This window comes from Zophobas morio, unplaced genomic scaffold, assembly GCF_036711695.1.
Source record: "Zophobas morio isolate AGI-343-1 ecotype UQ-CSIRO unplaced genomic scaffold, CSIRO_AGI_Zmor_V1 ptg000023l, whole genome shotgun sequence".
In the NCBI taxonomy this organism is placed as follows: Eukaryota; Metazoa; Arthropoda; class Insecta; order Coleoptera; family Tenebrionidae; genus Zophobas; species Zophobas morio.
In genome coordinates, this window is record NW_026972128.1 from 9,167,738 (window position 1) to 9,191,098 (window position 23,361).

General features: G+C 33.5%; 3 protein-coding genes across 10 annotated transcripts; 2 read left to right on the top strand and 1 right to left on the bottom strand.

Moving 5' to 3' along the window:
* Window positions 1–303: 303 nt before the first annotated feature.
* On the top strand, window positions 304–4,183 carry LOC135134592 (uncharacterized). Of its 5 annotated transcripts, none has more exons than XR_010281361.1 (7): window positions 304–669; window positions 718–804; window positions 859–1,501; window positions 3,375–3,516; window positions 3,571–3,666; window positions 3,728–3,826; window positions 3,880–4,183. XR_010281361.1 is itself a non-coding variant. In XM_064063312.1 (7 exons), the coding sequence occupies exons 4-7, from the start codon at window positions 3,423–3,425 to the stop codon at window positions 4,002–4,004; spliced, it is 414 nt and encodes a 137-aa protein (XP_063919382.1). In that variant the 5' UTR covers window positions 1,194–1,501; window positions 2,439–2,532; window positions 2,583–2,830; window positions 3,375–3,422; the 3' UTR covers window positions 4,005–4,183. The 5 variants fall into 5 exon arrangements, 4 of the variants coding, with proteins under 4 accessions (XP_063919382.1, XP_063919381.1, XP_063919380.1 ...); XM_064063312.1 differs by lacking the exons at window positions 304–669; window positions 718–804 and adding exons at window positions 2,439–2,532; window positions 2,583–2,830 and having other exon boundaries at window positions 1,194–1,501; XM_064063311.1 differs by lacking the exons at window positions 304–669; window positions 718–804 and adding an exon at window positions 2,439–2,830 and having other exon boundaries at window positions 1,194–1,501.
* A 7,326-nt stretch (window positions 4,184–11,509) lies between these two features.
* On the bottom strand, window positions 11,510–23,350 carry LOC135133877 (uncharacterized). Of its 4 annotated transcripts, XM_064062401.1 has the most exons (5): window positions 15,415–15,638; window positions 15,151–15,363; window positions 12,304–12,432; window positions 12,213–12,239; window positions 11,510–12,111 (listed from the first exon to the last, which is right to left on the bottom strand). In XM_064062401.1, the coding sequence occupies exons 1-5, from the start codon at window positions 15,503–15,505 to the stop codon at window positions 11,885–11,887; spliced, it is 687 nt and encodes a 228-aa protein (XP_063918471.1). In that variant the 5' UTR covers window positions 15,506–15,638; the 3' UTR covers window positions 11,510–11,884. The 4 variants fall into 4 exon arrangements, with proteins under 4 accessions (XP_063918471.1, XP_063918473.1, XP_063918474.1 ...); XM_064062403.1 differs by lacking the exons at window positions 15,151–15,363; window positions 15,415–15,638 and adding an exon at window positions 23,128–23,350; XM_064062404.1 differs by lacking the exons at window positions 15,151–15,363; window positions 15,415–15,638 and adding an exon at window positions 23,134–23,349.
* Window positions 13,148–14,619, top strand: LOC135133876 (lanC-like protein 3 homolog). Its single transcript, XM_064062400.1, has 2 exons — window positions 13,148–13,789; window positions 13,840–14,619. Exons 1-2 carry the CDS (start codon window positions 13,237–13,239, stop codon window positions 14,574–14,576), a joined length of 1,290 nt encoding a protein of 429 aa, XP_063918470.1. The 5' UTR covers window positions 13,148–13,236; the 3' UTR covers window positions 14,577–14,619.
* Window positions 23,351–23,361: the final 11 nt, after the last annotated feature.

The window sequence follows — 23,361 nt, forward strand, 5'->3', positions numbered from 1 at the left end:
GCCTATCCAATGACGTCAAGACAAAGAAGATTGTTTATGTACCTAAATGTTGTGAAAATATATATTGTTTCTTTAATTTATAGTCTTGTAAAAGTGCAATATATTAATATTTAACCACTTGTAAAGAAAAAGGATGCTGTAATCAGCTGTTTTTCTCTTTTTCTTAATTGTAGCCCCGAATTCAACTTCTTTCACTTGGCAGAAAAAAAATTTAGACATGCTGCATTTTATAAATCCTTTGTCTAAATTCGTTTTTTTTTTGACAATCATTAACTAAAATGAGCTTTACTTCTTTAATTGTCACTCGCGAGGTAAAAATCTTTTTTGTGCGGAAAAGCCCACTCTGTGCTTTATCATTTAAAGATTTTAAGTGATACATATCCACGATTAAGTATGGAGAAACATCAATAAAAAAAATTGATAACACATAATCGGATTACTGAAATCTTAAAACATCTACCCACTATAAACAATTACAACTTGGCGATACTTTATCACTGTTTTAATACAAATACGTAACAATAACTCAATCACAACACAGATTGACTCTTTCCTACAAACATGCTATATATTTTACACTTCCATTTACAATGGAGTATTGGGGTTTTCCGGTTGTACTGATATGTGTAATTTTTGCAATCGTTACAATAGCTAAAATCTGTCGTAAAGGTAAGTTTAAATTACTATTTTACGCTAGTACATTAATACATGTTACAGTGGGGCCGAAAACCGAACATAGTGATGAAAGAATTCAGAACCTCCCATCTAACATATATGTTATTGAAGAAGACTTTCTCATCATTGGTATGAAGCCAAAATAGCATCACATTATGTTTGATTATTTTATTTTACTTCTAGAACGCAGAAACAGTCTTCCATTTACAAATCCTCCCCCTTACTCAGTTGCTTGTGAACCACCACCACCATATGATCCTCCACCAGAATACACACAAATCAGCATAAAGAACGATGAATCTCTACAAAATCACTGATCATTGACGTATCAAACATATCAATCACGTTTGATTGTTTACAAAAAAGTTAAGAGGGTGCATAAGTTAACAGTTTTATTGTTGGCTTCTGTTTCTATGTTGTATTTATTAGTTTCTCATTAAATGCTTTCGTTAATGAACCATGTTTATTTTTTCTAGAAACTGAAATGTTGTAAGGCAGCAATTAACGGACATGAGACGTCAATTAATGACTTTTCACTTCAAGTACTCAGCAGTACCCCCTCGCTAAGTAATTACTTAAGCGTTTCGAACGAACAACCTTGAGTTTGGATGTGTTTAACCCGTCACACGTGACCACAAAATTCACCTGCGGCTTGCGCAGTGAAGTGTGAAGTTGGCGTAGGAAAATTTGATTTAAAATTAATCTGTGTGTGTTTGTAGTGCACAATTCGGTTATTTTCTGCGTAGTTGTGTTTATTAATACTTCTTTTACGAAGTACAATGTAGTGTTGTAACGTCAGCATAGATATTATTTCCATCTGTAGTAGGTATGTACAACTTTAGTTGGTTTCGACAGTTCCAAAATGCTTCTTCAGTCTCTTGTTACTCTTTTCTATTAGTTTTTAATGTTTATTATTTAATTTTAAGACCAATTTCTGATGAAATGTAGGTAGTCGCTATAGTGTTATCAGTCGTGTATTACAGATAAATTGAATTCGATTAAAACGAAAAGTTCATGTGATTTATTTTATCATTATAACACATGCTGCGTAAATTTGGTAAGGTAAATATATAGCGTAATATAACATTTTTTAAATTTTGGGAGTAAAATTTAAAAAAATAATAAAAATTCAAAATAAAAAAACGAATTAAAGAATTTTTGATTTTTAAACTTACTTACTTCAAACTGTAATAATCTAAAGCACTGTCTTTATTACACTGGTAAAAAAAAAGCCAAAGTTTGTCTTCCGTAGTAATTTCTTAATATAACAAGTAATGCAAGCTCCAACCAAAATTACTTGTAACTGAACCAAATCTTAGTCGATTTAGTCATACAAAACATTTCAAACTTTGTCTTTATTCCTAAAAGTAACCAATTTTCTCACATTAAGAATATAAAAAGCAATTTGTGATAATGCTAATTAAGGAAGTTAATATTACTCTGAAACTAGTAGGCCATGAATTTAATTACTTACTCCTTAAATGCATCAAACCATGTAATATTTTAGTACCAAATGTGACGTTTATTGTTTCAACACTAATAAATAAACAATTCAGTTTGTGTATTTTCTCTAATTTTAGCAAAAACCTACAGAATTTTATTTTATTCATCCACATTTGTAAAAATAATATAATGGCAAAATTTTGTCTAGTATTCTAGCAACTAATTATTATGACAATTTTTATATACAACAAAAATTAAACACAAATAAAAGATATAAAAGCCATTTATTTATTGAAGATAAAACAAATGTTTGATCACAGTCAATGACAGTAACTCAGACATCTTTAATGAAGAAAAACGAGGTGAAGTTAATCAACGATTTCATCATTTGTGAATCAGTACAAGTCTGAACAAGTGAGTTTATTCTCGACAGAACAAGTCTGTGATTTAATCCCATATAACAGTGTATTGGTAAAACCCAAGACATCACATGGTATTTCAAAACTAATCCCCCATGTACCAACACAAGAACAATAAAATCATCCAAAGGCAAGAACGAAGTGACACATAACCGGGAATTTCCACCATTCTTCTGATACTGGCCACATCAAAACCACCACAAAGCTAAAGTTTGTGTAATAGTGTCCTGAAAGCCAAAAATTGTGGACACATTTTGTATTCCACTGTTGACACATCCGCTCGGAATAATTAAGTAAGTGGTCAAAAACTAATTTAAAAAATTTAAACATGACATTCCCAAGAAAAAAAATCTTAAAGCGTCTACAAAATTTCAAAATCTACGTGAATCTAGAGAATTAACTTAGCAATTTGTCTAATCAAAATTGACACAAACGGCAGTCAGACAGACGGAAACGGAAGCCCTATTTTTCGTAGCCAAGGGGTCATGAAACATCAAGAAACATGAAAGTAACTTAGGCTTAGGAAATAAAACATTGAAAGACATGTTTAATAATCTTCAAAAAACTGGAGCATGTTTCAAACTTTAGCGCACTTTGATATCTCTCTTTATATCACACAATAAATAGTGTTTTCTGTCATGTACTCTGATAACATAGTCAGCCAAGTAGATTCTTCCCATTAGTAGTCGACACCATATTGATATAGCGTGAACTTACGAAAATCTATAATGTAACAAGTGTAATGATTAGCATATAAATATTGTGTACGTAATATAAAGATTACAAGATAACATTTATTATTTCGTTTGTGTGATATCAAAACGATAACACTTTCAGGTGGACTAGATTTTCAAATCGCATGATTCATCAAAATGTAACGAAATAATGGAATTTGATACGATAATATTGTCAGCCCTGATACCTGCCATTGTAGTATTATTAACGATGTGTCTGCTAGCTTGTTTAAAATGTGGAAGACGTAAGTATAATTATCTTTAATCGAATAAATCGTGACCTATTACGAAATTCATAGGAAAACATCCTTCCGTACGAAGAAGCGTTCCACCAGCCCCCATTTACACAGTTCACACAAATTATAACGCCGTTAATACTGCTCCTGGAAATCCGGGTAATACTTATAAGCTATTTAGTACTGGGTTGACTAAAATGTGGTTTCAAAACTTTAATAGCGCCATCTGCTTCCCAAACCAGAAATTTTGGACATCACAGAATTTCCAGCCAAGGTGATCGATTTGCGGTCCCTCTAGATTTATTACCACCGAATTTTAGTAAGTAAATTAATATTTATAAAAAATCTCTAATGAAATCGCTCCATTTGCAGACTTTAATGCTCCAGGAGTCGAACACAAAGGTGACTACGTTCTGGTTAAAGATCTGAAGTTAATACAAACTCCTTCGAACGACGAATATCAAAAGCAATCACCGTACAATCCTAGTTTTGCATAACTGGTTTTTTAAAATTTATTTCTGTTTTAAACTAAGAAAATTATAAACGTGAGATTGTAATAGATATTAAGCGATAAATCTGAATAATGAATGGTAAGTGTTTTAAAAGGCTGTTCATGCTTTAAATAATTGTACTAAATTATATAAATTAATCTAGTAATAAAATCTCTGCACATGTATATTTGTTATTTACAGATAAATCTAGCGGTTTATATTCACTTACTGAACTGGACACATTTATTTTGATTTTTGCCAAACCAAAAATTACTAAAAAAGATTACTTGGAGTCAGCGAAAAGATCATCTTAATGCACTTTTCACAATTAAAGAAAAAACAGCAGCTTCTTCAATGTGAATGAAATATTTCATGTTTACTTGAAGGTCAATCATATACCGGGCACTGCCTGAGACGCTCTTTAGCAGTTTATAACACCATGGTCGGTGGAAATCATACGGAATCGAATAAACTATTTCTTTCAATTTCACTTTTCTCATTTCCTGCTAGGATGGACTAGTGTACACGATAGTTTGTGTTTAAAATTATGAAGCTTATAACTTTTTATTAGGAATCGTTAGAACGGCGTAGTTTATCTACCCTTCGCATAGCATGACTCACATGCATTCATATTTATCGTGCTGCAACCGCACTGAAACCAGTCGTAAAATTAGATCTCGATAATTAATCTAATAATTCTTGTGAATTCATGTTAATTTCAATGATTCAGATGTTGTAGCACGAGGTCTCTTGTACTTTATGTTTGCGTTGAGGAAGTGAAAGTGATAAAATGTAATTAACTTTTCCTGCGTTTAAAAGCATTACATTGTATACTTTGTAACACCTTCATCTATTCGTAGTTTTTAGAACGACGACTTAAAGGTAAAATTTACTACGAAAATAATTGAACTGTTTCAGAGGTTTATTGACCTCAGTACCTGGTCAGTAATAAAATCGATAAATATATTAATCCAGTGGCTAATTGCTAATTATTCAGGTACGTATCTAATTAAATGTAATACCCAGGTGTATAGTCTTAATTTTTATTGTTTTTAAATTTTTAGTACATTTACGACCATTTTATAACAAAGAAACTTTAAACGCCTATTGCTGGAATATTTAATATGAGAATTTATTCTTTGTTAGGTTTTTACTATTTTTTTATTGCTGACACAGACATAGATACCATATAGCCGCATATTACGAAATAATTTTGACCAAAAAATAAGAAACTAAATTTAACAGTAACGATGAGTACCCAAATCTTCAGTTTTGTGCCTATGTCAAAGTTGTGACGTCATAGATAGTATCGCATGGCAATCACTGATGTATTTCTTACAGAACATTGAAGGACATCGATGTACAATTTTAGTTAATATTAATGAAATATCTGTACTAAATTATTAAAATGTTTGGAAATAATTAAACACTAAAAAATAAAAATAAGTGATGGGCGTAAAATTTTACATCACTATTGTCATACATACATAACAAGAGTCAAGAGTGACACTTTACTTGTACAGAACACAAATATTTTGTGTTTATACCATTTAAAACAGTAGCAGATAAACAGACAAATCTTTAATACTGTAAACATACAGTATAAGTAAGGACTTTATTCTAGATTTGGATAGTCACCGTCAGTTATTTAGCGATAAATTCATTTATTCATTAATCATTTATGTCAAGATTTGCAGGAGATTATCGCATTTTTCGGATTCACAGTTGATCTTGGATAAATATTTAGGTATTAAAGCAGGTAACGAAGATATTAAACGAATGTGATAATAATTTATAGTTTTTGTAGCACTACATTTTACTTTTGCAATATATTTTTCAACAAAAGTAATTAATCTTTAGTAAAATTAATCTGCATATGCAAATAAAAGTTGGTAGGTTTTTTAACTTTTTTTTTTAAAGGAAGTACCATATGATCGAAGAAAAAGTCCTCTAGTTGGCCATGAAATTTATTTTCAAAATAATGATTCACACTTTATTTGACCATAACTGCCACACTATCAATTTAAACAAAGAACGCGTTGGTGTTGCCAACATCATTATTTTAAATATAAATTTCATAGCCTAATACAGTATTGTGCGTATGTGTATTACAATGCGTATTTTGACCACTACAAATAAATTGACTCAGTTATTTATGTTTTTGAGACACCTGTATAAGCGAATCTAAAAAATATTAATGCAGTGATAAATCACAAGTATTGACACATCATACTTTGCACATTTAAGATAGGATTAATATCCAGCAAAATTTTGAGGTGACAATCAATTTTTTAGGGGGGGATGAGCAAATACATTTGATGAACAATTTGTCATGCTTATGACAACATTAATTCATTTCAAAGCATTCGGTTTTGTGGTTCCTGATTAAATGAATAAAATAAATTCAAGCATTCATGAATTTTTTTAGTCACCCTGTATATACAAATCCAAAAAATATGAATGGAATGATAAATTATTCGCTAATCATCCCCACCACCAATGGGATGACGTCATTTCCAAAATTTTTGATAAAGTTTTTTTTTATTTTTTAAAATAAGATACTCCTGCATTTGTGGTGTGTCGAATTTTCACCCTAGACACTCAAATTTTTGGAAAAAATTCAAAACTGAATAACAATATTTTGCATTATAACTTTGAAACTGCAAAACTGATTGCTCCGAAATCTTGTAAATATTTTAAGGTTATCGTAATCATGGTAAATACTTAAGCAAAACTTATTTTATTAGTTTATCCCCTCCCAAAAAATCTTGCCGAACAGGTACTTGTGATTTCTCATTGCATTAAAAGTTTTTAAATTTCTTAGACAGGTGACTCATAAAAATTAATGAATGAGTCAGTTTATTTTATTGATTAAATCGGGAACGGTTCAGTGCGTTTTCCCGAAAATTTGGGAATACAATACTGTTATCATTAGTATTGCACTGTACCTAACCAAAGTTATATATGTGTCTTTGCAAAAATGTTGATCACCTCATCATAAAATTTTGTTAATTTTGGAACGTACACCCAGCACGCTTCGTTACATTTACTTCATATCTTATTTTAATAACTTATAAGGGTTCTCATAAAAATCACATAATCGAAAATTTTTGTAGGGAAATACCGATTTTGCAGTTAAGCTCCGCCCCCTGGCTCACGACGACTAAAAAAAAATCATCACACTTGAGGTGGGGTGGGTGGGCGGGGCTTATCTTTTGACTTTTCTTTCTTTCTTAATATTCGTAATTTTCTTTCAACAACAGGAAACTTAAAACACGGTCAAAATGGTAAATTTTCGTAGAGAAATATATTTTAAAAGAAGGCAAAACACAAGCCCCGCCCGCCCGCCCTCATCTCAATTCGGATTCGTTTTTCATTCCTTGTCAGACCGAGGAGCGGAGCGTAATTGCAAAAATCCATATTTGTTGAAAGAAAAATTACTAATTTGATAAAGTTTTAAGTCTTTGGTTGTGAAAAGAAAACTACGTACAATAAGAAAAACAGGACAAATGCAAGCCCTGCCCACCCACCCTATCTAAACTGCGATGATTTTTTATGCATGGGCGAGGCTTATATTTGGCTTTTTTTTTTAGTATATGTAATTTTCTTTTCATGACAAGAAACTGAAAACAAGTCTAAAATGGTAAATTTTTTTAGGGAAATACTGATTTGGCAATTAAGCTCCGCCCCTTGATTCACGGCGAATAAAAAAATCATCCCAATTGAGCTAGGTGGGTGGGGCTTATCTTTCGACTTTTGTTTTTTTCTAAATATTCGTAATCTTTTTTCTACAACAAGGAACTTAAAACATGGTCAAAATGATTTCGTAGAGAAATATATACTGCCCGACAAAAAACCCGGACACTTGAGTATTTATCACTTTTTTTGTGTTTCCACATGTTCTAGAATAGAGTTATGTTTTCTATGTATGAATACATTAATGATTTGCTTTTTGGAATATGTTTTACAAAAGTTCGACCAGTTGTAGGTAATCACAAAAAATTCACGTCTCTGAAGTTTTTTGTCTGGCAGTGTATTTAAAAGAAGGCAACATATAAAAAAGTTTGTAGATTTGTTTTATTGTATTTCAGAGGTGAGAAAAGTTCTGTCGAAATAATTTTGGACCAATTTTTTACAACAATAATATCTAAAGGTTCGCAATGTTTTTACTAGTAATTATTACATTATCCACATAACTTCTCACTAGAAATTTAAAATAGTCCATTTGTGGTAGTTATATGTATGTATAAGGCCTTCAAAATTATCATCAGTTTATGTATCAGTTCAATTAATACCTATTATCATGGAGGCGAAATGTAAGGTGTATTTTATGCTTACTTTGTATTATACCGGGTGTCTGGAAAATGGCGGATTAATTCTCCGTTACGCTCTTAACAATCAACTGGTGAGTCTGCGAAAAATAGTAAAAAAATTACTTCTTACATTTTGGTGGAGTTATAATGATTTTAAATTTGGTTCTTTTGCTACGTTTAACACACATTCATTATCAAAATAAGTAGTAGATAATAAAACTTTTAGTTAATATTTCTCTCCCCCATGACCATGTTTAATTACCATTTCAGTTAGAATGTAACTATTGTCTTTGCCATTTCTATTGAAACACCACCTGTTGATTTTGCTTAAAATTTAGCAATTGGTGACAGCTTTCGGTTGATTGACAACGGCTTTTAGTTAAAAAATTGTCTAAATATGAACGTTGCCAAATTTACGATTAACAAGTGGTGTTTCAATAGAAATGGCAAAGACTATACAAAGATATTGTTGTGTTGTTTTTGTAATAATTTGATAAAATTCCATTTGACAACCATGTTTGCCTGTGTATAAAGTGAAGGTACAAATCAGCAGAAATCGAGTTAGCAGTTAAAAATGATTGACGTATCAAAAATTGTCAAAGTTGTCAAAACCTTATGTTTAAAATGTTTGCAGTTAATTTTTGGTCCCCTGGTGTTTTATTTTCGCATAAATTTAAAGGAATCTGGTGTTTTGTTGGTGGATGAACTTGAAAAAATCTTTTGAACTTTTAAGTGTTTTATATTTTACGAATTTGAAAAAGTCTTGAGTGCCGCAGTCTTTTTTTTTAATTCGGGAGACTCTTGAGTACCCATGGCGTATTATTTTGGAAGCCCGTAGGGATTTTTTTTTGTAAATTATTTAAAACAATTTTGGGGGACTTTGTGTTCTTTTTTTGAAAAATTTAAAAGAATCTTGAGGTTCTCGGTATTCCTGTTTGGAAAGAATTTGAAAGTGCTTTGGAGCCTCTAGTGTCTTTTCTTACAATAATTTAATTAAATTTCTTAGACGATACATCATTTGCTAAAATCAGTTCTATCTTAGCAAGTACTAGCCCCGCCCACCAGTCCTCTCTTTTCTTAGAAGGTATCTCATTTGCCAAAATCACTCTTATCTTAGCAGGTATTAGCCCCGCCCACCCACCCTCTCTTTTCTTAGAGGGTATGTCATTTGGCAAAATCAGTCTTATCTTAGCAGCTACTAGCCCCGTGGTTGTTATGGTTATTGTCCTAAAAAATAAAAGGTAGATTTCAGTCACCATCGTTACTAAGAAATCAGAAAGTAAGTCGGAGGTATTCACGCATTAGGTAGACACCCGGTATTAATATGATTTTCTTACATCCGAATTATTTTCTCACATCTTGAATTATTAACTTAATTTTGATTTGATCAGTAGGTAACTTAAATTAATGCATAATTTAACATCATGTAAATTTGTTGTTTGAAATTCTTGACAAAATGTAGCATTATTAAATTTTACTTATTTCCGTTCCTGTAGCTATAATACTCACCTTGCTATCGGCAAATTCTGGAGATTTATAACCGAAATAAAAGCACAGGATCGCATGACGGGGTAGAATGACGGCCCCCCACATTCAAATTCAGGGCCGTTCCCGCGCGAATGTTTATCTGCGGATTTTCAGTCCTAGTGAATCGGGCTGTCTAGTTGGCAGGGTCCTTCGCGGGGATGGAAGTAAGCCTCAGACATGCGAATGTTTAAAGTCCATGGCGCGACGTTGTCGCTACAGTTTGTCCTCCATATTTTGCATTTTGATTTAAGGGCACAAATTTGGGGTTCAGCGATCACCACTTTGCTTTTGAATGTATTTCGCCATAAAAAAGGTACACAACGTAGGGTTCAATTTTGTTGGGGATCACAGTTCGAGGCCAAATTTTGAATTTTCGCGGGTTTTTAAATTTGTTCATGTCTCAATGTTGGCGGGACGTTTGTTTCCATACACCCCTTTTATTAGAACGTTAATTTTTTTGACAAATTTCGACAAATAAAGAGTGATAATAATTGCTATTAAACAAGTATGAACAACAACACTCTTTTGTTGGAGGACATTACTAAAAATCTTAATTCCATTAAAAAGCTTTCAAATCTAGTGATTTCCATATTTATCAATATTGGACACAGAGCTATCTCGATCTACAAATAATTGTTATATTATCAAATCAGTATCAGCAGTGTAGTTTACAGCGAAGATGACGGAAATGTACGTCCTGTAAGTATTGCTAAAATTCCAAACCAAGTTCCTTGTCTTACGCACACAAAAGTTCAACAATGATTGACCTCCAAACATCGATAAACTCTATCTTCGTGATAATACTATTTTATTTTCCGGAAATAATTCCCTTTCTAGAGCTGCGTTCAATTCTTACACATACAGCAGGAACTTTTCTCGTTTTGTGTGATTCGAGCTAAAAGCGTTAAGCGGGAAGGGAAGAATATATTGCACGGAATGTGGCTTATCTTTATGTCGGCAGCGGTGCGAAACCATCTTTTTGAACTCTTAACCTCCAGTATATTATTTCCGCCCTGGAGCTGAGCTGCACTGGCAATCTCGAATACTTGCGATATGCTCGGATTGTTTTTATTTGTAATAATTAATAAAATGATGATTTCAAGCGCACACAATGGGTACTCCCAACAAAGAGAGCTGCAGACAATAAAAGATCATTATTTGAATGCAACGTGCGTGAATTTAAAATTTAGTTGTGCATTTCCGGCAATGAAACCACGGCGTTTTCATCCAGTATCGTATCATGAAAAACAAATACACTAACGTTGTTACCTAGAGGATATTATCGACTTGCGTAAATATAATAAATATAAATTTTACAACGGCGTAGCTTCTTCAGAAATTTTATCTGCGATATTGCCAAACTCACCACGTCAAATTTTCTATATTAAATTACGTAAGCAATTAAACGATTACTTTGAAAACAACACAAGATTAACTTCATTTTTACCTTTGCAGTTAATTATTTATAATGTAAGAAATACCTTCCTGAATATAAAACACATAATTAGTTTGTTAACAAAGCCGTCCAGCTTAAATAAACTATGCTCAAGCTTCTATAAATAGCAATAATTAGCATACATCATGCATTAGCTCAGTGTTAAACGAAATCTTTGCAAACAAAAAAGCTTCCTTTTAAACTACTAAAAGGATACTAGTAGTTAAACACCGATGTATCACAAATTAAATAAAAATATATTTATTATAACAAACTCCATCATTACACTCACTTGCAAGGATTAAATAATATCCTCATTTCACAGAAAATATATTTTCATAAAAAATAAAAAAGAACTTAACATCGCTACATAAGCACTTGTTATCACATGTAAAATGACAAACAATCTTCAGAGCCCTGAAGAACTCTTAAACGAAAGCTTATGACAAAGTCAGATATCTCCATTTTTCACGTTACCAGAATTGTACTTTCTGTTATATTCCACTAACAATATAATCATATCAAACAATCTTGTCCAACATAATTGAAGTGCCAAAGTGAATGAGAGAAATTAAGAACACTTCAATTTAAAATTTCCACACAACATATAACTAATAGTTAGGATTATATGGGGCCTGCTTGATGTAGCCCTCTTTTGGGGGTAGAGGTTGTACTACTGGTGGTTGGGAGATAGCCTCGGAATAAGAAGGTGGCTGAGCACCAAAGTCTGGATATGGAGCTGAACCACCCATTGCCGGTCCTGCTGGAGGATACGGTGCTGCACCTGAGACTGGAGGGTAGGGAGAGGAACCTACAACTGGTGGATACGGCGCCGCCCCTGAAATAATAACCTCTGTTACTGTTTACCACAACACAAAAATAGCGCACTACAAACAAAGCCAAGACAAAACAAACAAATGTTAATTATTTTTCACATACCCATTGGCGGAGGATAGTAGATGGGAGCTAAGAAAATAGAATTTTGTTAATGTTATGAACTGATGTCAACTATCAAATGAGGGTAGCTTACCAGGCATAGGATGAGGTGTTTGTGTTGGGTATGGTGGATGATGTGTGCTAAATCCAGGTCCTGGAGGCGCCGCATGAGGTGTAGGATGTCGGGGCTCCACAGGGTATGGGGGCACCACGACCGGAGAGGCTGAAATAGGTTGACCTGATACAGTCACGTTCGTACCGGCTACTGTAAAGGATTTAATGCATTTTCGCTCATTTTTTTATATAATAAAAGACTTACAACCATAAACTGTGCCTTCACGTTTCCTTTTACAACAAAATCCACAAATGGAAAATAATATAAAAACCAAAACGAAAATTACGATGGGAATAAATACATCCATGGTATACGAGTAGACTCAATTCGACAACTACTAATTGCGCTAAATTACAGGCACACTTCTACTGGACAAAAGTGAATCATCTACATTTTGTTCACACAAACGTTGCACAACTTTTCTTCGTTTCGTTAAAAAGTTTAAACTGCATTTTATGAGCTGTCCGGGGTTTCCCTACTTCTAAGTTCTAAACTAAATTGGTCCACAAACTAAATTACACAACGTTACATCGACTAATAAGCAGCCAATAACATTGACAAGAAAATTCAAGAGTAACGTCAAAGTTGTCAACCCCGCGGATTACCAATAGAAGCACGGAAAACCTTGAAAAATTACACCATCGAAGTTTAAATCCCACTAATCTATAATTCCATTTAACTTATCGTGTACTGCGAATGATTATACTTATCAACTTTCAGCTACGTATAATAGAGATAACAATAAATAAATACCGATATTCAAATCAATTTGGTTCACTTAAAATGATTTTTTTCTGTTAGGTTGGCGACAATACATGTCAGGGATTCAGCTGATCGGAAACAAAAATAAACAAACAAAATGTCTACTGTGACGGGTCAGAAAATTCATCCCGTGGAAAGTTTGCGAAATTAATGTTAAGAAATTTCTGGCGATTTCTTTCGACCGTTGTTTCCGACGATTTACTGAGAAAAAAAATGGCTCCGAGAAGGTATTTTCGCAACGTAATGCCAGACTACGAAGGTCATGACGTTGACCATCAAATGTCTGCAGACTTTCACAAAAAATTCGTCGGAAAAATAATAAAAGATATAGAGAACAATGTAAAACCCATTGACCGGAATGGTAAAGATGGTCTGTACTTGGGCACCGCTGGAATCGCGTACATGTACTACCACCTGAGCAAAATTCCTCCACTGGGTGAACACAAAAACCAGTTTTTAGCAAAATCGCTAGAGTACCTTACGCCAGCTTTTAATGCAGTTAAATGCAGCTGTCAGAGAGACATACCTTCATTCATCTTAGGAAATTCCGGTGTTTATGCTGTTGCCTCTGCCGCTTTTAAAGCAACCGGAGATAAGGTACAAAGTGATAAATTCAGGAAAATGTTCCACGACGTTGCACCAATTTGCAAAGAAACGAACTTCTTGAATTGTGGTTCTGATGAGTTGTTTGTTGGAAGAGCCGGTATTAAAATATGAAACTTGTGGTGCTCACCAACATACTTTTTTTTGTAGGTTATGTGTTGGGTGCACTGTGGTTATCTAAAGAAACAAACACTGAGCTTCCACTACATGAAATTTACACGTTATGCAACGTTATGGTAGACTCTGGTCGCAAATATTCTCAAAGACATTGTTGTCCATGCCCCCTAATGTACTCATATTATCAAGTTGAATATTTTGGTGCTGCTCATGGATTGTGTACAATTCTTCAAGCATTAATAAGCGTCCCAGGCTACTTACAAGCAAATCCTACACAAGCTCAAGAGGTTAAAGCAACAGTAGATTACTTGCTAAGTCTTCAAGATGAAGAAGGGAATTTTCCTTGTGCCAGAGACGAAATTGATAGTCATAATGAGTTAGTTCACTGGTGTCATGGTGCTGGAGGTATGATTTACCTCATGGCTAAAGCTTATTTACTGTGGAATGAAAGTAAATATTTGAAGTCTTGTGAAAAAATGGGTGATTTAATTTGGTCCAGAGGATTATTGAAAAAAGGTCCTGGTATTTGCCATGGTGTAGCTGGAAATGGTTATGCATTCCTGTTGTTGTATAGATTGACTGAGCACCCTAAACATCTCCACAGGGCCCTCAGTTTTGCTAAATTTATGCAAACAGACCAGTTTGTCAATGAAGCAAGAACTCCAGATTGTCCCTTCAGTTTGTATGAAGGAGTTGCTGGAACAGCATGCTTTTTAGCAGATTTAATGTGTCCCAAGCAAGCAGTTTTCCCTTTTTCTGATGTATTTTAAAAGTGGCTGCAATTTGGATGTTCCATTAAATCTCTAGTAAACATGAAGACTTTATTTTGGATGATAGTTTCTGTAAATTATGACATTTGGAAGGCACTAGTTTGAATACATTGTAATGTCATTCAAAACTGTTTTTTGTTGTGTGATGCAGAAGCTTTTACTTCAAGTCAAGGTGTTTAAGTCACATTTACAATTGATCATTTTGTAAAAACAAAATTATGACCTTGTTGAAATTACCTTTATCTTGTATTCTGTGTTGCATAATCTATACATGTTCAAACTTCCTTGACAAAATTTGACTGATCTTGAATAACTTTGTCATTGCAATACTGCAACTGTAATTTTTCGCTGTGCAGTATATTATGCAAACAAAGTACAATTAATCACTTTCTAACCGCGTTTTGTCAGTCGCAAAGCGGTGAACATGTATTATTTTTTAATTGTATCTTTAACCTTCAAATTATCATAACAAAGTACCCGCGTATCCAAAAATAAACGCACTTCGTGCTGGCGAGATAACGTGCATAAACAAATGAAAATTTCAAATTTTGAAGAATAATATGTTCCAACACACCTTCATTTGGGTCTGGTACTACAACAATATCATCAACCCCTAAATCCTCAAAGTTACTGGAAATGTCTGTGACTCTTGTCTGCTGAGGCGGGGCCGTTGCGGTGTGAGTTGTTCGAGTCGTAGCCGAGAAACTGTCATGCAGATCTCGATAAATATCTTGATAACTGTTTCCACGGTGTCTTCTTCTTTTAACTTTGGTTGTTCGCGAGCCGTCTTTAATTGAAACAATGTAAATAAGCATACAGAAAGTAGTGCGGTACCTACCAATGCAACATTTTATGATAAGCATAACAATAAATACTAATATTACGACTAAAAAAAGACCGAGCCCTTTATAGGGAAAATAATCTGCCATGTCGGAATTTGGACGATTAATTGAAAAACTACTAAAACTACTAGTTCTTGGTTATGTTACAACGCTACATACGCGAAACAAAACAATGTGGGCTGGGCAAACCGGCAGTTATTTCTGTTTCAGTGCTAAGCCAGTGTTGTCAAACGTAATGCATTGGTTATATGGAATGAGGAGGGATTAAAAGACAAGGTCGTTGACTACTGGCGCCCGACGCACAGTTACCCAACAATTACTTAGTTCGTCTGGTCCTGCAATAATAGTGTTAGTCACTCCTATGCTGTTGGCGCCGGTGTCACGAGTATTTTAAAAGATGATTTATTTATGAAATTACGAACCGTAGTATTGTATAGTAGTGATGGTTTCATTTATATGGTTTTGATGATCTTTTCACTCTTAAATTTATAAAAGCTAGCGCAGAAATGATGTCTACTGCGGTACAAATTACAATCATCCTACCAAGAAAATTAAAAAAAAAAAAACAAAACTACCACAAATGTACCACTAAGTAAAGGACCCGGAATTGGTAAACCTTGACTTTCTGTTTCCAAAAGTGTTCATTTGAAGTCTTCTGTAAACCACTTAGGATTGTGGTAATGATAATTTACAGCCGTGACTTTCACTTTTGTTTGCTAAAGGAACAAAGGTTCATCAATCAGACGTGCATGAACGTTCATTTACTGACATATTAGATTAGATCCGATTAGGGCTACTCCTGAAAAGATGACAAAACGGCATACCAAATTTCATCCTTACGATGGCAATTGAGGATATGATGATGATGCTAATATAAAAATCTTCAGAAAGATTAAAAATATATATCCAGAATATTTAGAACAAGCGTCCTTCATCCTTGAAATACAATTGTATCGATCCTTGTCACATGATAGATACGTAGGTAATTGGAGTTGACTTCTGGTATTCTGGTTTTGAAATTGAAATTTCGCGCTTGGGAGGAATTAAAAACAACTCGGCGAAACAGTATTTGAAAATAAAACAAAAAAATTGGTCTAAAGAGTTTAGACAGTACTTCCCTCGCTGACGGAAACTTGACGACTGCATGCCTATTGTGTTTTTTTTTCTCATTACATTTTTGTAGTGGGAATTTAAAAAAAAATTGCGATGACGTCACCAACATTTTTGCAAGGACACGTATATCAGTTGGGATAGATGTAGTGTAATACTAAGAATAAAATTATTGTATTCCCAAATTTTCGGGAAAATGAATTGGGTCGTTTTAAATATTGATTTGTAATAATACAATAACGAAACAATTTACTCACGTATACGGTGTGTACTAGGAGAGGCAACTGAAAATCGTTTATGTATATAGTAGCCTGCATAGATATTGTAGCCGTCCATAGAGTCGAGATTTGCGAATAAAAATAAAATAAAACCGGCTCAAACGGAGCCGACGACGGCTTGCAAGTTCTGTCACTACGGCACGCGTCATATCACACAGGGGTGTATTTAAGGCTGTTTGCACAAAATCTTAGGGTCACTGTAATCTTACTATTTTCTATTTACGACAAACGATTTGTCACACAGCTACGAAACCGATGAATTAGAGAAAGATGGAAGTTTGAAAATTTATTTCAACAAGTGTAATAACCGTTTGGTGCAACACAATTGGTTCAAGCAAACTAAAATATGACAGGAAACAAACAGTCCACGTGGACTAGTTTATAGGCGTGTTTGCTGCTAAGATGACCAGGTTTTTCGCTCCACCTGCCTCCGCAACGATGAATATACCATACCACAACTTGTGTACAGTGAACAGAGCTTCGATTTTATTGACGAGATTCAGCTCAGAAATTAAACAGATTATATCATAACGGAAAAAATGACATTCAACATTAAATACGTCTCTGTGCAACGTGTGCCAGAGTGATGTCAGACTTTGCAAGCCATCGTCGGCTCCGTTTGAACCGGTTTTATTTTATTTTTATTCGCAAATTTCGACTCTATGGACGGCTACAATATCTATGCAGGCTACTATAAGCATTCTTAATTTAAGACGACAAGCGTAACACTTGCTGAGACTGTATACGTGAGAGTCAAACAGAGAAACTGTAAACAAAACCGATGGTCGTCTAGAGATTTTTATGGCTTCGACTTCCGCTTATTATATAAAACATTGGGTCTTATTTTAATTTTTGACGGTGGAATTCACAATTGGTTGATTATACCTTAAACATGTCTATACCACATTCGCGGAACCTAGTCAGCGCACAAAACAAATGCACGTCTGTAATGTTAAAGTAAATGTAAATAAGCGTGCTACGCTTATGTTTTAAACGAGTTTTTACTTTACAAAATTTTGTGTCTACCAAATTGGGTTGGTCCAATGTAATACTAATAATAAGTGTTGCCTTTAATTTAATCAACAAAATAAATTGACTTATTCATTAATTTTTTTGAGCCACCTCTTATTTTGTACATTTTAGGTAGGATTTATTCAGCAAAATTTTGGGGTGACGTCATCAATTTTTTAGGGGGGAAGAGCAAATACATTTTGATAAAAAAATTACCATGCTTATAATAACTTTAAAACATCTCCAAGATTTCAAAGCATTCGGTTTTGTAATTCCTGATTAAACCGATAAAATAAATTCATGCATTCATTAATTTTTTGAGTCACCTTTTATATGCAAATCCAAAAAATATGAATGGAATCATAAATCACAAGTACAGACTCATCGTATTTTTAACATTTTAGATAGGATTTATTCACCAAATTTTAGGCTGACGTCATCAATTTTTTTAGGGGGATGAGCAAATACATTTTGATAAAAAATTTTCCATGCTTATGATAACTTTAAAACATCTCCAAGATTTCAAAGCATTCGGTTCTGCAATTCCTGATTAAATCAATAAAATAAATTGACGCATTCATTAATTTTTTTTAGTCACCCTGTATATATGCAAATCGAAAAAAATTTGAATGGAATGATAAATCACAAGAAGAGACTCACCATATTTTCTACATTTTAGATATGATTTATTCAGCAAAATTTTGTGGTGACGTCATAATTTTTTTAGGGGGGACGACCAAATACATTTTGATCAAAAATTTACTATGCTTATGATAATTTTAAAACATCTTCAAGATTTCAAGTCTTTCGGTTTGGTAGTTCCTGAGTAAATCAGTAAAATAAATTTTGCGCATTCATTAATTTTTTTGAGTTACCCTGTATATGCAAATCCAAAAAATATGAATGGAGTGATATATCACAAGTACAGACGCATCATATTTTGTACATTTAAGATAGGATTTATTCGGCAAACTTTTGAGCTGACGTCATCAAGTTTTTGGAGGGGATAACCAAATATATTTTGAGTAAAGATTTATAATGCTCTTTAGAGCCTTAAAACATCTGCAACATTTCAAAACATTCGGGTTAGCAGATTCAAAATTAAATTGCAAAATGTTGTTTTATAATTTTGATTTTTTTTCCAAAAATCTGGATGTTTCGGGTAAAAACTCAATTCGGAGTCGTAAACTACATGTGTAGGACTATGTTATTTTATACAATTTAATTCCCATTTACTATGTACAATTTTGAAGTGACGTCATCACGTTAGTGGTGGGGTGATTAGACAAATTTTGGTTATCGTTTTACCATCTACATGATATTCCTAATATAAGTACAAAATTTCACAACAATCGGTCCAGTACTTTCGGAGATTATCTGTCTAATAAAAAACCGGGACGGCAGACAGACGGACAGACGGACAGACGGACAGACAGGCGGAAATGGGAGACCTATTTCTTCGTCTTCTAGGGGTCATGAAAGATCGAGAAAATGTAAAAGTAGAGAGTCGGCCGACGGACTCGATTACAATACTTCCTTTGCTTATGCTCGGGAAGTAAAATGGTCGAAAAAAAATTGATATCGCGAATTTGTATACGTGATAAACTCTATACATTAAAATAAATATAGATTAGTAATACCAGTAATCGTCTAAGAAGGTAAATGACATTGAAATTCGTTTTCGTACCCTATATTTTTACTTCCCGAGCGTAAGCAAAGGAAGTATTGTAATCGAGTCCGTCGGCCGACTCTCTACTTTTACGTTTTCTCGATCTTTCATGACCCCTAGAAGACGAAGAAATAGGTCTCCCATTTCCGTCTGTCTGTCCGTCTGTCCGTCTGTCTGCCGTCCCGGATTTTTATTAGACAGATCTCCAAAAGTACTGGACCGATTGTTGTGAAATTTTGTACTTATATTAGGAATATCATGTAGATGGTAAAACGCTAACCAAAATTTGTCTAATCATCCCCACCACTAATACGATGACGTCACTTAAAAATTCTACATAGTAAATAGGTTTTAAATTGTATAAAATAACATGTAGTTTACGACTCCGAATTCAGTTTTTACCCGAAACGTCCAGATTTTTGGAAAAAAAAAATCAAAATTATAAACAACATTTTGCAATTTAATTTTGAATCTGCTAATCCGACTGTTTTGAAATGTTGCAGATGTTTTAAGGCTATAAAGAGCATCATAAATCTTTACTCAAAATATATTTGGTTATCCCCTCCAAAAACTTGATGACGTCAGCTCAAAAGTTTGCCAAATAAATCTTATGTAAAATGTACAAAATATAATGAGTTTGTGCTTGTGATATATCACTCCATTCATATTTTTTGGATTTACATATACAGGGTGACTAAAAAAAATTAATGAATGCGTAAATTTATTTTACTGATTTACTCAAGAACTACAAAACCGATTGCTTTGAAATCTTGCAGATGTTTTAAGGTTATAAAAAGCATAATAAATGTTTAGTCAAAATATATTTGCTTATCCCCCCCAAAAAATTGATGACGTCAGCTCGAAAATTTGCTGAATAAATCCTATCTAAACTGTACAAAATATGATGAGTCTGTACTTGTGATTTATCACTCCATTCATATTTTTTGGATTTACATATACAGGGTGACTAAAAAAAATTAATGAATGCGTAAATTTATTTTACTGATTTACTCAAGAACTACAAAACCGATTGCTTTGAAATCTTGCAGATGTTTTAAGGTTATAAAAAGCATAATAAATGTTTAGTCAAAATATATTTGCTTATCCCCCCCAAAAAATTGATGACGTCAGCTCGAAAATTTGCTGAATAAATCCTATCTAAACTGTACAAAATATGATGAGTCTGTACTTGTGATTTATCACTCCATTTATATTTTTTGGATTTCCATATACAGAGTGACTCAAAAAAATTAATGAATGCGTAAATTTATTTTATTGATTTACTCAGGAACTACAAAACCGAATGCTTTGAAATCTCGCAGATGTTTTTAGGTTATAAAAAGCATAATAAATGTTTAGTCAAAATATATTTGCTTATCCCCCCCAAAAAAATGATGACGTCAGCTCGAAAATTTGCTGAATAAATCCTATCTAAACTGTACAAAATATGATGAGTCTGTACTTGTGATTTATCACTCCATTTATATTTTTTGGATTTCCATATACAGGGTGACTCAAAAAAATTAATGAATCGGTCAATTTATCATTGATCAAATTAAGAACGAGCCAACCCATTTTCTGAAAAATGTGAGAATACGCTCATCTTTATAACAATAAAATAATGATAAGATAAGAATTATAATAATAGCATTCAGAATATTTTGTTCAATGGAGTCTTATGAATAATTTTAGTCATCTCTTTCGGGGCAATAAACTCATTCAAATCAAACAAATGTCTACGTGACATCGTTCCGATTTAATGTATTCCCGTTGATAATGTGCTGTAAATACATTTTTTGCACTCATAACCTTTTTTGATGACCTTGGCGCATTCAACAGCATGCGGGAAGTCGAACATCACGCACGGATGCGTTTTGCTATGCTTTGCCACGGTAGCCTATCCCGGAAACGTCAAATTGCGAAGTGTTCCAAAAGAGGGTTATAAGTGACGTCATCACATTAGTGGTGGGGATGATCAGACAAATTTTGGTTAGCGTTTTACCACCTACATGATATACCTAACAAATACAAAATTTGACAACAATCGGCCCAGTACTTTCGGAGATTATCTGTCTAATAAAAGTCCATGACGGCAGACAGACAGACAGACGGACAGACAGACAGATGGACAGATAGGCAGACAGATGGAAAAGGGAGACCTATTTCTTCGTATTCCAAGGGTCATGAAAGGTCGCTTACGCTCGGGAAGGAAAAAGAATGTCAGCAACATAGGTAATCAACCATGCAGAGTTAGAACGTTAGGAAATTAGTGAATATCACTTTATAGATTAGTAGTGGTTAGGATTGGAATGTACAGTAGATAGAAAATTTGAGAGTTACTTAAGTATTGTATTACATTATCCACAGTTCATAACTTGTCAGTCGAGATTTATGTACATATAATAATAATTCTTAAAGGTTGATTCATTTTAAGAGAAAGGACTTTGAAACCGCCATAACAAACGTTAATTGAAAATTTTCGTGGGAAAGGTGCAGCTTGTACCAATAGCTGGCCATTTTGCGAAGACCGGGTAAAGAGTGTAACATGCGGCAACACTACACCATCGTAATAACTTGAGTATTGTTTTGCAGCTGAGAACTAGCTTATTTCATAGCTTTTTCCCGTCAAAATGGAGAAATAAACAATTTTTGTCCTCCATAGTTTGTGTTTGATTTAGGGGCACTTTTCCAGCTTTGCATTTGAACGCATTCCGCCATAAAAAGACAACGTAGAGTTTCACTTTTGTTGACGATTATAGTTTCAGGTCAAATTTTTTATTTTTCGCGGGGTTTAAAATTTTGTTCACATGTCTAATTTTGGCAGGATGTTTGGGTCAACATAGACTAAGGAAATTCTTAGGAGGAAGCAGGAAAATCCAAATTTTTGGTTGCTAGAAAATTTGGAAAATACAGTGTATAACAGTACATAAAATTCATAGAAAGAAGTCTGCAAACCTTAGTATTACGTGTGAAATTATTGTTTTATGTGACAAACAACTACGACTATTTCCAAAACTATGACGTATTGCTAAAAATAACCTTTCCTTGGATGTTATATGTAAATAATACACAATTCTCAAAACAGTATGGCATTGTTCCCACTTCCTCCATACCAAATTTTATTGTGGACACTAAATCCGTTAGAATGTGAATTGAATGCAAAACATCTTATTATACACTTAGTTAAAATTTTTAGGACCTACTAATAAGTACAAGTTATTTATTGATAGTACGTATGATAATTTACAGACGGAATTTTAGTCCAGATTGTTCTAGGTACTTAAAACAGTACTTAGTTTCCTCGATTACTTAGAGTTTAGACGTTGTTTTCATTATTAGCAAATTTATTCAAACGTCAAAATTTTCAACGTGTCTTTGCTAAGTATGATTTCTAATTTTTCTAGTATATTGTTTTCCTTGAATTTCAGTTAGGTATTTAGGCTCAAACTAAATATTATAATCGTTCACTAAACAAGTTGGAAAACACGGCCGTACACTACGTGTTTTATTATCTGAAGCGCACGGTTCGATGGATATTTTTATATCTAAAAATAATGATCGCTACAACGACCACTAAGTAAACAACTCACCATTCACCCACAAACTTCAAAATTTTACAACATTAAGATTACAGTACAAACCTTCACCTACAGAAATCGGAATACCATTGAAAGTCACACTGTGTTGAAATTGTTGTGATGGAACATCACTTGCAAATGTTGACACTGTTTGGTGCGACTGGGAAATTGCTTCGTTGTCAGCATCACAACAACACTTGATAACTATAATGATAAGTACGGCACATAAAATGAAGCCAACAATGCCGTACACAGACGACCACATGTTATCAGAGAAAAACGAAAAACTATCTGATA

Bases quoted from the DNA above. Each gene is read 5' to 3' on its own strand.
- LOC135133877 (XM_064062401.1), bottom strand. From the start codon at position 15,505: ATGGCAGATTATTTTCCCTATAAAGGGCTCGGTCTTTTTTTAGTCGTA. The intron at 15,364-15,414 runs GTAGGTACCGCA...TTTCAATTAAAG, and splicing joins TATCATAAAATGTTGCATTG to ACGGCTCGCGAACAACCAAA. The intron at 12,433-15,150 runs GTGTGTTGGAAC...AACCTATTTCAG, and splicing joins AGTACCAGACCCAAATGAAG to CCTCTCCGGTCGTGGTGCCC.
- LOC135134592 (XM_064063311.1), top strand. From the start codon at position 3,423: ATGGAATTTGATACGATAATATTGTCAGCCCTGATACCTGCCATTGTA. The intron at 3,517-3,570 runs GTAAGTATAATT...CGAAATTCATAG, and splicing joins TTGTTTAAAATGTGGAAGAC to GAAAACATCCTTCCGTACGA. The intron at 3,827-3,879 runs GTAAGTAAATTA...CTCCATTTGCAG, and splicing joins TTTATTACCACCGAATTTTA to ACTTTAATGCTCCAGGAGTC.
- LOC135133876 (XM_064062400.1), top strand. From the start codon at position 13,237: ATGTTAAGAAATTTCTGGCGATTTCTTTCGACCGTTGTTTCCGACGAT. The intron at 13,790-13,839 runs GTATTAAAATAT...TTTTTTTTGTAG, and splicing joins GTTGTTTGTTGGAAGAGCCG to GTTATGTGTTGGGTGCACTG.